General features: G+C 42.7%; 2 protein-coding genes across 2 annotated transcripts; one reads left to right on the forward strand and one right to left on the reverse strand.

The window, feature by feature from the left end:
- Positions 1 to 330: 330 nt before the first annotated feature.
- On the forward strand, positions 331 to 5,252 carry LOC123166716 (protein RETICULATA-RELATED 1, chloroplastic). Its single transcript, XM_044584509.1, has 8 exons — positions 331 to 772; positions 2,114 to 2,272; positions 2,366 to 2,458; positions 2,540 to 2,655; positions 3,384 to 3,482; positions 3,563 to 3,838; positions 3,959 to 4,123; positions 4,597 to 5,252. Exons 1-8 carry the CDS (start codon positions 437 to 439, stop codon positions 4,847 to 4,849), a joined length of 1,497 nt encoding a protein of 498 aa, XP_044440444.1. The 5' UTR covers positions 331 to 436; the 3' UTR covers positions 4,850 to 5,252.
- Positions 5,253 to 6,265: 1,013 nt separating this feature from the next.
- LOC123166175 (CBBY-like protein) lies at positions 6,266 to 11,408 on the reverse strand. The gene is made up of 8 exons (XM_044583945.1): positions 10,988 to 11,408; positions 10,819 to 10,889; positions 10,025 to 10,183; positions 9,438 to 9,504; positions 9,071 to 9,166; positions 7,857 to 7,903; positions 7,347 to 7,427; positions 6,266 to 6,590 (listed from the first exon to the last, which is right to left on the reverse strand). Exons 1-8 carry the CDS (start codon positions 11,303 to 11,305, stop codon positions 6,467 to 6,469), a joined length of 963 nt encoding a protein of 320 aa, XP_044439880.1. The 5' UTR covers positions 11,306 to 11,408; the 3' UTR covers positions 6,266 to 6,466.
- Between the last annotated feature and the right edge of the window lie 3,695 nt (positions 11,409 to 15,103).

Consider the following 15,103-nt stretch of genomic DNA (forward strand, 5'->3'; position numbering starts at 1 on the left):
CGGAGAGATCTAGAGGCGAGGGAAGACGAGGCAAAATCGAAGGGGAGGTCCCGAGCCTGAGGCGGACGGGCGGACGTCGCATCCTGCCCCTGGATCAGACATCCGACGCCTAGGATCCGCGCCTCCGTCGTGCATGCACCTCGCCGACTGATCTCGCCTACCGCGGCACACCACCCACCTACCCCCCGGCGGCGGCCGCGAGCCGCCTCTTCCCAGCGCAAGCGAACAGGCTTTGAACAGAAACCCCCACACGAAAGAAAAAAGAGAGAGAAGTACGCAGCCCGGGCCCCACACAGGCGAAGTCACAAAACAACTCCAAAAGAGCAGATAAGCCCCTCTTCGTCCCGCGGCGCTTCGGCTTCGAAGGCAGGCAGCCAACCCCCCACCGCCGGCGGAGCCACCAACGCCACCATCCCATCCCATCCCGCCGCCACCCATGGCCTCCGCCGCCTCCCTCGCCGTATCCCACCACGGCCTCCTCGGCGCGCCCGCCCGCTCGCAGCCCCGCCCGCCCGCCCGCCTCGTCCGCCTCCCCCGCACCCGCCTCCGGGTCGCCGCCGTCTCCTCGTCCTCCTCGCCCCCCTCGCGGTGCGACCGCGACCGCGACCGCGCCGCGGCCGGCCTCGAGCGGTGCCTGGCCGCGACCCCGGCGCCGGCCTCCGCCCCGCCGGAGATGAAGGGCGGGAGGCAGCGCGGCTCGTTCGGGGCCGCCACGCTCCAGAAGGCCAAGCTCGACCTCTCCCAGAAGAGGCTCAAAGGCGTCCAGCCCGAGGTGCGTTCGTCACGCCTTTGGTTAAGGTTCCTTGGTGTTACAGCTTGGACTTTATGATTTTATCCCTTGCGTGAAACGGAAGGCACTACTGAATTCCGGTGCTGGTGTTCGAACGAACACGTGGGTCGCGTCCTTTGAGATGTTGGAATTGGTAGTTTATCTCTCTGTGTGTGCGTCTTCGGCATACGTTTCGTCCATGATCTGTGGCTTGCTGCCCAAACGGAGCTAGTACGTATTGGGAGGCCAAGTACTACAGGTCTACAGTGGAAGCTTGCGAATGCTCGGATAAATCACATTCGTCCACTTCTCATTCAACAACTCACTTCCATAACGTCTCTGTGATTCCGTGGCACCGCAGGTCTATATAACTTGAGCCCCTATGGCGTGTTTTGGACAAGGGCGATGCATGAGTACACGTAGAACTAAGTACTTGGGGTAGGGTATACTTGGTTGCTAGTCCTAATTTAGGAAAGCCGTATTTTGGACCAAACCAGAGCATGGGGATTCTAATGGTATAAAGTGTTCATAAATAGTGCTAATATGTACGCGTTCATTGCACTAGTGCACATAAAGTGATTAAATTCTTTTGGTCGGTTTTGTTTTTGGGCCGTCAAAATGTTGATTGTAATTATTTTATATGTACTTAACTCCTTCTAATGCACAAATTTGGCTGCTCATCCTCACCCAAATTGTTAATATTCTAAAACATTCATATTACAGCAATATGTAAATTGGTGGGGATCTCTTTTATCTTCAAGCTGAACTTAAGAGGGCATTCGAGTGCAAAAAATTGGGTGTAGTTTAAGTTGTCCAGTGCCACACTTAGGTATTTTGGAGATTCCACTTTGAAGGCCCCTTCTGATTTGCAGGATTTTAAGAACATAGGAATAAGAAAAACACAGGGTTAGAGTGTCATGTCCTCTTGAATGATCTTATAGGATTAGAAAACTTAGGGAATTTGCATAAAAAAGTGTTTGACATCACAGGAAAAACTAATGAATTGTAACAAGAGGTTTGAGTGGATGGAAATTTTCCTCCAAAGTAGAATGCAAAGGAATCCATAGGAAGTTTCCCAAGGATTCTAATCCTGCGAATTAAGCAACCCACACAGGAAAATTTTTAAGGATCCAAACACTCCAAAAATCCTATGAAATTCCTTTGAACCAATTTGTCAGTTTCTTCCTGCGGATATGCTTTTGGATGTTCCACTTTGATATGTTAGTTTGTCTGTTAATATTTAATGTTTTCTTTGCGCGCTTGGTATTGTTTAGTATCTTATCTCTTAGGAAAGTATGTACAACTTCGTTCATTTACGATTTGTATCTTTACATAACACTATAGCTGGCAACTGGTGGTGGTGGTGGACACAATGGGAAACGAATTGGCTATGGTGGTGGTAATAGTGGAGATGATGATGGTGATGATGATGATTACTTTGAAGACTCTGACGATGGAGATGAAGAAAGTGGATTTTTCAGAAGGCGTATTATTATACAAGAGGTCTAATTCTTACTGAGAAGCCCTCTGGTCTGTGCTCCTCGGGTATGATAACTGTTTCTAAGCTGATGCATTTTACATCTCCCATTTGTACAGCTTTTTAAGAGGGAGTTTGTTGATGCCGTTCTTCAAGAGTGGTACAAAACAATGAGTAATTTGCCGGCTGGTTTGCGTCAAGCTCACGAGATGGTATTGAACTATCTGCTTTCTCTTAAATGTAGTTTGAGCTTTGATCCTTAACTACTGAACGGTATCAACTGGAATTTGTAGGGTTTGGTCAGCTCTGCTCAGATGGTCCAATATTTGTCAACGTTTGGAAGGCCCACAAAGGCTAGATATTTCTCTCGAGCCTTTCCAGACTTTTTCTCAAGAGGCCTTGTTGGAAGGTACTATCTGAAAATTGTTGGTTTGGTGATATCTGTTCAACATATAAAATTCTCCTTTTGAATTATTGTCATCTTGTTGAACTTGAGATATTGGGCTTTGTCACATGGGATTGACTCCAACATATAAAACAGAACGCTCCATGTTGAATAGTTTTTGTCTGTCATCTCTCTCCATAATGATATTACTGGAAGTACTTGGATCAAAATTGTACTCGCAAGTTGTAACATCAGCAAAGACTGATCATATTCACGCGTAAAGAATAATCACATATCGTACTTTGTTCATTTATGATTTGTATCTTTACAAAACACTATAGCTGGCAGCTATATCTAAATCATATAATGATCAATGTTTGGACATAATCTATTTGTGAATGTTCTCCGTTGGAAGTCAACATATCAGAAATCAACACTGTTGATTTTTTTAGAACTCCCTCAAGTTGTACTAAAGCAGCGACATTTAGGAGGGAGAGTGTATTTTTGTTTAACAGTGTCTTGATTGTTAGAGCTTCCAGTTTGTCGAGTTGTGCAGGATCTGATACTCGTTTAATTGACAACATATTCTAACATTATGAGTCTAAACATTATATTCTGAGTTATATTACTTCGCTGATAAAATAGCGCCAGCATGCACTCTGATTAAGTTTATAATATTTGCATGTCCCTTGTGTGGATTTTGTGACTTAGCAATAATAAAATAACAATTGGCATCTCTTCCCTAATTGCAGAATGCTTGCAGATCCATCTTTCCTGCATAAGATGACCTTTGAGTTGCTAGCTACCGCTAGTACATCTGTTTGGTGGGAGATGAAAAATCGTAAGGAGAGGTATGTTGTGCTTTCTTTTACAGTTTAAACCTGAATTTTTGGCACCTATCTCATTGAATCCTACATTTCTTGGGTGCTAGGTTCCAAGAAGAATGGGATTTGGTGTTTCTCAATGTAGTTACTGCCACAGTTTGCAATTTAGCCGTTTTCTGTTCACTTGCGCCATGCCGTTCATATATGATCCAGAAACTTCCAAATAATATATTTGAAAAGAGCTATCCTATGAGACAGTTTGGTCTTCTAGGAAGAACCCAGTCCCTCTTTAGCAAGGCTGCTGAGCTTTGCCTAGGTGGGCTAATTATTGGCTCCATTCAAGGTGGTCTATCCAATGTCCTTTCTGCTGGAAGAGAAAGAAGGTGGGTTACTATGTGCATTTTATCTCCATGTTCACCAAATGCCCTGCTTTTCTTAAGTAATTATACAGTTCTGTCTGTACGTTTTTGGAGTTTAATTTTGAGCAATCTCGTTATGTGTAGGTTGTCGATGACTGTTCCTTCTATCAGCAACAATGCTCTTAGTTATGGAGCTTATTATGGCCTTTATGCAAATCTGCGGTATCAATTTTTATGTGGTCTTGATAGATCAATGGCGCACCATTTTGATGTCCTTGGTGTTACAATCTTTTTCGGCACAGCGATGAGGTATATCTCTACCAAATCATTTTGTCTGCAATTTCACCAAAAGTTTATGCTCAATATTGTTCATTATGTTTAGATACAGCTGCATGTTTACCTTATCTCCGACTTCTATTTTTCATTACATTATGAACCCAAGCTACTGACTTGAATTGAGTTAGATTTTGCCATGAGCATATCACAAATGGCATTTACAATATTAGCATTTGGAAGCTAATGTTATACTTGATGTGTCACCATGTAAGTTGATCAAAGGATTCTTGTTATAGAATTGTCGCACCTTGCAGTTTCTTCATGATAGCATGTTGCGAAGATCCATCGCATCTGAGAAACCAAGTGTCAATTCTGTTATAGTTTTTTTTTTCTTCGCCTTATTTTAGCATGGATACTCTCTGCTTGAACCCATATAAGCATATAAGTAAACTGCTCCTAAAAGTAGAACATTCCAAAATTAGCCACTCATTGCACATATATTTCAGATTGATGAATATTCAAATTGGGGAGCTATCGAGACATGCCTGGCTTGGTGAGGGAGCAGATCTGCTTAACTCGGATAATTTGTTGAGAACATACAATGGCCCAGCAGCAGAGCTTGCCATCGATCAACAGACAGGGTGGTTTATATCCAAGAATGCAATTGTATCTGGCCTAGAACTTCTAGGCATCAAGTATGGTGCACCTGAAGATGCCTCTCCAAAGCTTCGGCGAAAGAGAATTGTCCGAAAGAAGTAGGGTGGATGAGGAAAAATCTAACTATTCTTTAAGCAAACGGCGAGTTTGATGGTTTTGAACTTTTGATACCCATATGCTGGAACAGTTTTGCTTCAGTTCCACCATGCCTTGTGTTGCCTATCGAAGTAGGATGGATGAAGGAAAATTAGAACAGCTTCAGTTGCAATTTGGGGCCATGATGAAAGGCTTGCAATTTTTTACTCAAGAGGCGATTCATCCGGTTCGTTGAAGGTCCTTACCATTCTTCTGCGTTGTTTTGAGCAAAAGTGCACCTTCAAAGTTCTAACTGTAATTTCTAGATTATAGATACCGCCAGACTGCTAGTAGATATCAGAGAAGCTCGTATGTTACTATATATTCTCTTCATTCTTTTTTAATGGTGTTTTACTTTATGAGTTGTTTCTATGCATTTGCCGCTGGTCAGTTTTTCTCATGGAAGATCTATGAGCTGTTGAGTTGGGATCTATCGCTGAAGTTATGTTTCGAGATGAATACAAGTTTCTATGGCAGCGAAATTCTAAAATCTGATTTGATGAACTTGTGTTCGGTCTTTATAATGGTTAGACAGTGTGCCCATTTCAGTTTTGGCGCTGTGGTGTTTTTCAAATGATGTTAGCTTACTCTTCTGTATTTGATGGCATTTTATGGATTTATTATGAATGTGCCTTCTCTCGGCTTCCGCTCTCTACTTATTTTCCGCCTGCCTCCCCCAAGCCATGCTGTAATGGGGGCTAGCAACGTATATGTGCTACCGCGGCCACCAGCTCAGGAGGTTAGGTTGACTTCGTTGTACTCCCTCCGTTCCAAGATAGATGACCCAACTTTATACTAAAGTTGAGTAAGTTAGTAACTTTGTACTAAAGTTGAGTAAGTTAGTACAAGGTTGAGTAAGTACAAAGTTGAGTCATCTATTTTGGAACGGAGGGAGTAGACCTTTTCCAGGTTAGAAATGATTTGCTATGTTATCAAGGCAAAAAGACAGACAAATCTCCTTTGTTCACTCGACATTTGCTAGATGAACAAATTTAGTTCTCATTGGCATGAAAGTAAATTTTCACTGGAAATTGGGTTTCCATATGAATTGTAGAGCGAAAGCACATGAACAAGAACAGGACATGAAAGCACAAGGTTTGACTTTTAAGGAAATGTTTAAACTCCACCATGTACCGGAGCAAAGAAAAATATTCATGCAGATAACTTCAATGCAAATCCTATAGTCCAATCTTTTCATAGGAAACTTTCCTGTAGATCTCTGATGCTATGAGATTCCTGCAAACATCCTTTGTTCCAAAAAGGCATTGGTTGGATTGCAAGGTAGGCACATTTGCCAATGCTATGCTGGTAATCCTTTCTCTAAGGTGAGGTACCAAAATGAGACGGACGATTTCATAATGTAGCAGGGGCAATGCCAAGTGCTAGAGAAATATAGGATGATTTATGAATTTTCCAAGGACCCGGACAATTTTGCAAGTGTCGTTGAATGCCAGCCATTTCTTTGTGCAAAATAGCGGTGTTTCTTTTATATTCAAAACCATTTAAAACTGGTGGTTACCACTCTTGGGAAACTTCTGTACAAGATTTATGTACGAGGCCGGTCGACTCTGAGCATGTGCTTACTCAGCTCACGAATTGTTTCTGGAGGAGGTTGGCGCAGAACTCTAAATCGAAGCGCCCTTCCGGAGGGTCGCCGATGCAATCGAACACGGCGTCCGCTATCACGAAGTCCTCATCTGCGGTGTACCTGTTCAACACAAGAAGATAAGGCCCACTTCTTTAGGCTCATGAACAAATTCAGTATGCATGCTTAGGTTTTCAGCTAAGTTCATACTCCTAGTGCTCCATTCCCATTTTCTGCGCTGGTGTTTCTAGTATTCCTTCTCAAATTTAAACCTCTACAATGTTAGAAGCATATGATTATGCTATTGAATATGCCTTCCATTTCAAGTACACAAAGGTGAGAAAATAAATGAAGGAAAAAACATGCCATGTATGTAGCATGCGCGTGACGGCAAAACAAATCAAAATAAATTCTTATTTCTGAGGCCAGGTGATGCAGTAGGAATGGACTTATAGGTCAGATATACTGCAAAGCATTGTTCAGAAAGCTGACACATTTTTTCAGTCAAACCGGTGGCATTTGTGCGGAGCTAATAAATGACCGGGCCCAAGGCCAAAAGTATTTTGATCCCAATTTTATGCAGGACATGGACATTTTTGCTTTTTAGGAATATTCAGAGCATTAGATCTTGAGAAGATTCAGTGTTCTGTTATAAGAAACCCAGCCGGCCACTTTTCACCCGGTACTGCTCTGGTTTATTGGCTGGAAACTGTTTTCAAGATACCACTGCAGAAAGCCATATGCAAATGCAATATAAGATCTCTTGTTGAACAGTAGAAGTCAACAATTATTTTCTGTCCAAAAAGAACACCACCCTTCTTTATTATGAAATGCGTACCAACTATCATACAGAAGTACTTCACAGATAGAAAGTTATACCCGCTTTTTGTTACAATGCACTTCATACCAGCAGCTTTGGCCGCTGAAAGCCCTATGTTACTGTCTTCAACAACAACACAGCTGATATCCAAAGGAGAAATATCAGCAAAAATATTTTTAATATTACAGTAATAATTAGTACAAAAGAATTCATATAATTAAAAAATATAAAAATGTAACAAGGTTGTAAATAAAGTAATATATAAGCTGGTGCAGCAATGTAAATACAGTCGAAATTTACTACAGTATGTTGACCAAAATGGAAAGCCAAATGTTAATGTCATAGCAGTCCGTCTTCTTACATTGCATCTACTGTTCCTTTAACAATCTATGACAGTTACGACAGAGTTTTTCATGTGAACTAATGCATAATAATATTAAATCAGACTAATTTCAGATACCCTATATACAGAAATCCCACGTTCAAAACAGGCAGATCATTCTTTGTTTGGAACAATACACTCAAAAGAAAAACAGTGTAAATAACCTAAAATATTGCTTTTGCAGTACCTAGATGGATCAACTTCCAATGTAGTTGCTGCTAGCAAGTAGATTGCCTGCGAAAGCCCAAAAAAGAAACACATTATCTGTGACATGTACAAAAATACAGGAATCAGTTTTTTTATCCAGAACTTATATGTCCAGACAGTTACTTCACTGTAAGCAAATGTAAATCTGAGTATAGAAAGCATGAATTGAATCAAGCTTAATATGCCAAGCCAAACAAAAATTATAGGAGGATCATTTTGAAAGGATTTATCTTTAAAAGAAGCAAATGTCCAAGATTCCATTAAAACAAGCAAGTTTCAAACAAGAAGCTTCTGAGTGCTTGAAAACTTAATAAATCATGGGCAGTCAGATATACAGCACCTGCAGCACTGATGACTAGTTCATCTCTCCTTTCCAATGTTCAGTTGTAGTGTGATGCTGTCTATGAAGACTATTGCTTTTTTTGTCCTAGAAATTTTAAGGAGGTACTCCCTCCAGTTCACACGGTCTTCAAGTCAAGACAATCTATACATATGATTTTCATGTTTTTACCACTCCCTCTGTTCCATATTAAGTGCCGCTACTAAATCAGCGGCACTTAATATGGAAGGGAGGGAGTAAATATTTAAAACTATATTGACAGTAAAAGTTTAAAAGTTTGACGTAAGATATGTTCAAAACGTCACTTATTTGTGAACTGGAGGGAGTATGAACTATCTATGGAATGCTAATCATGGTACATCATTGCTGCAAATAAATATTATCGGGTTTCCAGGATCATTGTAGTGCACTAAGGCACATCTGCTACAAATAGGTTTGTTATAGTGGAAGGATGTCCAATGGATAATCCTTCAAATGCAATGGTGAGGTTAAGTAAATGTATGGGGCAATTAATGATATGGTATTATGTGGAAAAAGTAATTCACTGACAGTCCAAACTTTCCAAAGATTCTTGAAAGCTTCATGTAAACTTTGCAAAAAAACATTCAAACAAAAACCTAGAATATGTCAGATGAATTAGCATGTACCAAACTGTGAGATCAACTTAGGAATCGTTTGGCATCGCTGAGGCTTTTTAGGAGCACTTATTTGTTTCTATTTTCAGATGTGATCATCGGCTTAAAGTTTTTTTATCTGTCACAACAATATTACTAAACCATGAAAAAGGTTCCCCTGACAAAGTAGATTGAACTGTACAGCGCAACATCGAAACACAACTGCATACTACCCCTTACCGGATCAGGTTTTTTGCGAGGAACCACATCCCCAGCGAATATGGTAATCTTTTCTGCTCGGTCAGGCCCCAGTAAGCACGATACTATTGCTGAAACCTGCACTAAGTGGAGAGTGAAATATGTCAGATGCCCTGCATATAAACTCAAAATATAAATCAAATTTGAGGTGATTTAAATGGAGTGCAGCATAGTATAAAATGGGTTCTTCAGAGGAACTAATAGAACATTACCTTTTGAGTTCGAAAAAAAGAGAATTGCCTTTTACAAATATTGGAAGAAACATTTCTCCCATATGATGTAGTTTTTTTGTAATAATTCCTACCATGTCTCTCATATAAGCATTTGTGGTTGGGAAATTGTTACTTACAGCTTTCTCATTTGAAGTACTGCATACTGCAACTTTCACCCCTTTTCCTAGAGCTTCATCAATTAACCTGTAAAAGTTAAGAAGATAATTAGTGTAGTGTCAAAAACACTCTTATATTATGGGACGGAGGGAGTAATTTATAAATTTTCGTCTCACAAAGTTACTCCAGCATTTTTAGGTTAGTTGATTTACCATTCTACTGTTGGATTACATTGACACATCTTTCTATGCATTTAATGTAGGCTTCTTCAACGGTAAAACTTGTTAGTTATGTAAAACTTGTTTCACTCATTTCTTTAACCTTTTCAGATTACATATTAGAAACGTAATTACAATTAATAATACATATGGTTAATGCATTTTGTTCCCAGTATAGAACAGATTGGTTATGCCTATATTCATACAGCGGTAAAAATTCACTACCTATTATGTTGTTTACACGAAACATATATGATTTTTTAGTGACTATTTCGATTGTTGTAAGAAGCACTTCAAACTAGTGTAGTTGCAGCAGCCGTTTCTGGTGCACAAGTGCATTTGAACTGCATTTAAGTTACTGAAGTCATCAAATTGTTTGAAAACATGACCTTTGAACACCTGGACGGAGAGGAAGCAACTTCTTCTCAATTAGGGCCATAAACAATTCTGTTTTCCTCTTGTGAAGAGAAGCAACAAATTCCTTTCTTTCTTCGTCAGTCTTTGGCGCTTTAGCTGGCCACTCTGTCTTGTTGAAATATGCTGTCATCCTGTAAGGAATGTTCAAACTATTGTTACAGTTGAATTCAACAAAAATATTCAATTTAAATTTTCTAAAATGGATTAATTTGGTGTGAAAATCATGCTTCCAAGTGTAGGTCTTTTAGCATCACCAGTTTCAAGAAAAGTTCTTACATGTTATTTGCATATTTTACTTTTGAAAACACCTATGCTTTAATATTTGGATACCATTCTGAACTTTATTTTTCAGCTCAGAAAATCAGCTGGAGATTCCCCATACAAAACATCAGCTTTAGACTATCCGATTAGATAACTGAACAGCTGTCTTCGCTTTTCATCCTTGACATGATGATATTGCTCTTGGAGATTGCCATGGAACTTCAGATCAGTCAAATGTTTCAATATATTAGGAATAAATGAGAGGTCATTGAGTGAATATAATCTGACACAATAATAAGGAAATTATGGATTACATACTCCTAAAACAGTAAATAGATTCATCGTGGTGAATTCGTTTTAGGAATTCACACAAAAAATGTTTGAAATTCTGAAGATGCAAATAGTGGTCAGGATTTTAGCAGGCCTTCGAAGAAAAATGTGGCAGTTTGTCAAATTCCTCAAAGCAACACAAACCAATGATGATAAGGGTAAAGAATCGACTGACCTTTCCTTCCCACCGCCTATCTTGAGCAATTCTCCGTACAGTTCAACATCCCAGCTCACACCTAATTCCCTCTGCAAATACGAAGAATTATGTTGACCGGGGAGCAACCGCATCAGGAAATCGGGATGGGTCGTAGGCCAGGCATCGGTGGAGTGGAAGGAAACCATACCTCGGCGAACGTCTCGTTGAAGGAAATGCGGTGGCCGTCCTTCTCGGTGTCCACGAGCACGCCGTCGCAGTCGAAGAGCAGGGCCGCCGGCAGGGCTGCAGCCGGCGCTCCGCCCGCGCCCGCGGCGGACGCGCGAGCTGCCTCCGCTCGCAGCGTTCTCGCGGCGGATGAGCGGAGAGGAGAGGGCGACAGCATGCTCCCTCCTCCTGCCCGTCTTGGGAGGCACCGGGCGGCGATCCATGCGACGGGGCGGGCGCTTGAGAAGGTCCTCGCCGGGAGCGACGTGGAGGCGGTGGCGGTGGCGGCCATGGCGTTCATTTTGCGCGGGAAACGATGTGGATAGCGCGCCCTGTGGTCGATGATCCCGGGTTGGGATTTGATGGCAAAGCCCACCACACAATTTGCCTCTTCGGCTATGCCCGTCCTTTTGCCTTGTGCCGTCGTTGCCCCTACTCGATACAGTCAGTCTTCTTGTGCTAGTTGAGAGGGACTGCCTCCGGACGATCGAGTAGATCGAATATTTCATGAAGTGACAATTTTTCATGGTTGTATGAAACGAGAAAGTCAATTTTTCATGAAGTGGCATTTTTCGAGGGCGCTCCATTATAGAAAACTTTGCACTGGCAGCCGAACTAGTGCAACAAGCCAGGAAAAGGAAAGCACCAATGATTGTACTGAAACTTGATTTCCAAAAAGCGTTTGACAGTGTTAGTTGGAATGCTCTCAAACAAATTCTTATAGCAAGAGGCTTTGGGAGCAGATGGACCAGATGGGTGGATGATATCCTGACAACTAGTTCCTCCAGAATTCTTGTTAATGGCGCTGCTGGTGAAAGGATCATTTCAAGGTGTGGGCTAAGGCAAGGGGATGCCCTGTCGCCATACCTTTTCATTTTGGTTGCGGATGTTTTACAGCAGTTGTGTAAGAAAGAGTACCAGGAGGGGAACCTTAAGCACCCACTTGGAGCCGACGGACCTTTTTCCAATCCTGCAATACGCGGACGATGCGCTGATCTTACTAAAAGGTGACGTCCAACAAGCGCATCATCAGGCAGATTCTGGATGCTTTCAGCAACTTCACTGGATTAAAGATCAACTATCACAAGAGTACTTTTGTTCCAATTGGCCTAGAACAACAAGTTTGTTAGAATATTGCTGATGTTCTGCAGTGCCAGATTGCAGCTTTCCCTTGCACATATTTGGGACTGCCACTTTCCCTGAACAAGATACAGCATGGTCTGTTGGTCCCTGTGATAGTGGACAAGCGCCTATCTGGTTGGCTCGTAACTTTTCTATCCTGGGGGGGGGGGGCGTCTCACCTTGATTAATGCGGTCTTGGCAGCATGGGCTGTTTCTCATGGCCAAAACAATCTTTGGAGAAAGTTGATCAAATCTTGAGGGGCTTCCTTTGGCAAGGGAAGAACAAGGCCACTGGGGGACAGTGCCTTGTCGCATGGGATGTGGTCACGCTACCAAAGGAGAATGGAGGGCTGGGAGTGCGAGACCTTGCGGCACATAACAAGGCCTTGGTATGCAAATTCATGGCAAAGGTCCTACAGCACGAAGAAGCGTCGTGTTATAATTGGTTTGCACAGAGATACTGTCAGAAGGAAATATCCTGGTCCCCTCACAGTCGGGATACTTCTATCTAGAAAGGTTTCAGAACAACCGTACAACTGGTTATGGAAGCTTCCAAATGCAAGCTCGGAACTGGTCAGGGAATTGCCTTCTGGTATGACCTCTGGCTTGACTATAGTCGGCTCATGACTGCTTTCCCGACGCTTTTTACCTTCTCTACGGCCCAGTTCTGCACGGTCGCTTCCCAGTTCAGAGATGGGTAATGGAGCCTTTAGCTCCACCCAAACCTCTCTCCCGTGGCAACACAGGAGCTGGAAGTTCTTGACGAAATCTTGAGTAATGTGCAGCCTCAAGATAATGCATCCGACACCAGAATGCCTCTGCTTGATGATAAGAGCCTGATCACTGCCTATTTCTACAAGCTGCTCACCTTTCGAGGTAAAAAGTACACGCCAGCCAGCTTCATTTGGGACAGAATTATACCACACAAACACCGTATCTTCCTGTGGATTGCACTCCGGGACAGACACAACACCAGAGATAACATGTTAAGGAAGCATTGGGATAAAATTGTTTCACATAATGGCCGTGATCTATGCCCGGCTGCAGAGACAATGAGCCACATTCTACTACGATGCAAACTAGCACAAGCGCTATGGTCCAAGTTAGGCCTGCAGGAGCTGGACACATCCTCTACAGAACCGAAAATCTTTCTATGCTCAGAACAACCACGGACACTGCACGGCAAGTTATGGCATATTCTCTTCGCGGCGTGTGCGGTCACACTTTGGAATGCCAGGAACGCTCCAGTGTTTGAGGGATCTCTTTGGCAAGAGCGCCAGGTATACAATGGAGTCACTGAGCTGATCAGACTATGGAGCCTGCGTGCCTCACAACATACTAGGCAGAGCCTGTTGAACTGGGCAGCTGCTTTTACTCCGAGTTAGCAAGATGTGTTATCCCCCTTTTCTTCTATTCTGCACTATGTATCCTAACATAGGTCTGGTGATGGCCTACTGTACTAATTGTGCGGCGTTAACACCACCTTCATGTAAATGACTCTGGTCATCCGAGTTTTTTCGCCCGTTTTGAATGCATAAGGTAGGAAATGCTCTACCTTTTTATTCAAAAAAAGAAGGTAAATGATTCCTTTCATCTAACCGGCCGAAAATCTCACCGGTCGCACGCGAGCCACGATCGAACGAGATCGACACTCCCACTCGTACCGCGCACGTGCTATTGGGTCCATCCAAGGAGAGTCTTCCGACCGTTAGCCACACGTGTGTTGCTCTCGTTCACACGCTCATCTCATATTCATCCCCTACCTCGCCTTCTTCCTCGCGTGCCGTCGCCACACTGCGCTCTTATCGGGAGAGTGCTGCACCCCATCCTTCTCTCTCCCTGTAGTAAGTGCCGCCAGATAGGATGGTTGCATCACCGACGCGAGCGGGACATGGCGCGGCCTGCTGCGAGCATTCCAGGGCAAGATGACGACCACATATGCCATGAGCTGGAACCGTAAGAACACCAACGTTGCAGTTGGCTGGTTGCAGCAAATGCAAAATGTCCCACCGGTCGCAGCAAAACACCCCGTCGATCGCATCTTTCCTACAGTTCGGTTTCATCATCGACGACTTGTGGTTGTAGCTTTTCTGCTGCCCGATTCCAGCACCAGTGACTTGTGGTTGCAGCTCTTCTGTTGCCCGGTTCCAACACCGCGACTTTGTGGTTGCAACTCTCTCCTCGCAGCCGGCCGCGACATGTTGCAACATTCAAAGGTGACGGTTCTAGCATGAACCGTGATACTACAACCGGCTGATGTCTATTACGCAACTTTATTCTTGTAGACTCTGTTGGCCTCCAAGCGCAGAGTTTAATAGGACAACAACAAATTTTCCTTAAGTGGATGACCTAATATTTACCAGTCCGTCGAGGTGTAGGATGAAGATGGTTCTCTCTCAAACAATCCTGCAACCAAATGCAAATAGTCTCTTGGGTGCCCAACACACACAATACAACTGTCAGTTGTATAGGTGCACTAGCTCGACGAAGAGATGATGATAGATGTGTAATATGGATGGTAGAAATAGCTTTTTATAATCTGAACAAATAAAAACAGCAGGTAGCAAGCAACAAAAATAGGCAAAAATGGTGTCTCAATGCTTAGAAACAAGGCCTAGGGTTCATACTTTCACTAACGCAATCTCCCAACATCATTAACATAATTGAATCACATAACAATTCCTCAAAGTGCGGTGAATAATCACTCCAAAGTCTCTATTCCTATCGAAGAAAGTAGGATGAAATCGTATAGGTAGTAAACCAACTCAAAGTTGTGTTTCCAATCAATCTTATGAACCACCCCAAAGTATCACGAATATTTCTAGAGATCTATGACAACATGATATGATACGCATCAATCAACTCTAATGCCGCCTAAATACCCCAATGTCACCACGAGTATTCGCGAGTGAGATATGCATCAAGTGATCTCAAATACAAAGTATTCAATCCGATAACAAAAAGACCTCAAAGAGTA

This window comes from Triticum aestivum, chromosome 7D (genome assembly GCF_018294505.1).
Source record: "Triticum aestivum cultivar Chinese Spring chromosome 7D, IWGSC CS RefSeq v2.1, whole genome shotgun sequence".
NCBI classification, from domain to species: domain Eukaryota; kingdom Viridiplantae; phylum Streptophyta; class Magnoliopsida; order Poales; family Poaceae; genus Triticum; species Triticum aestivum.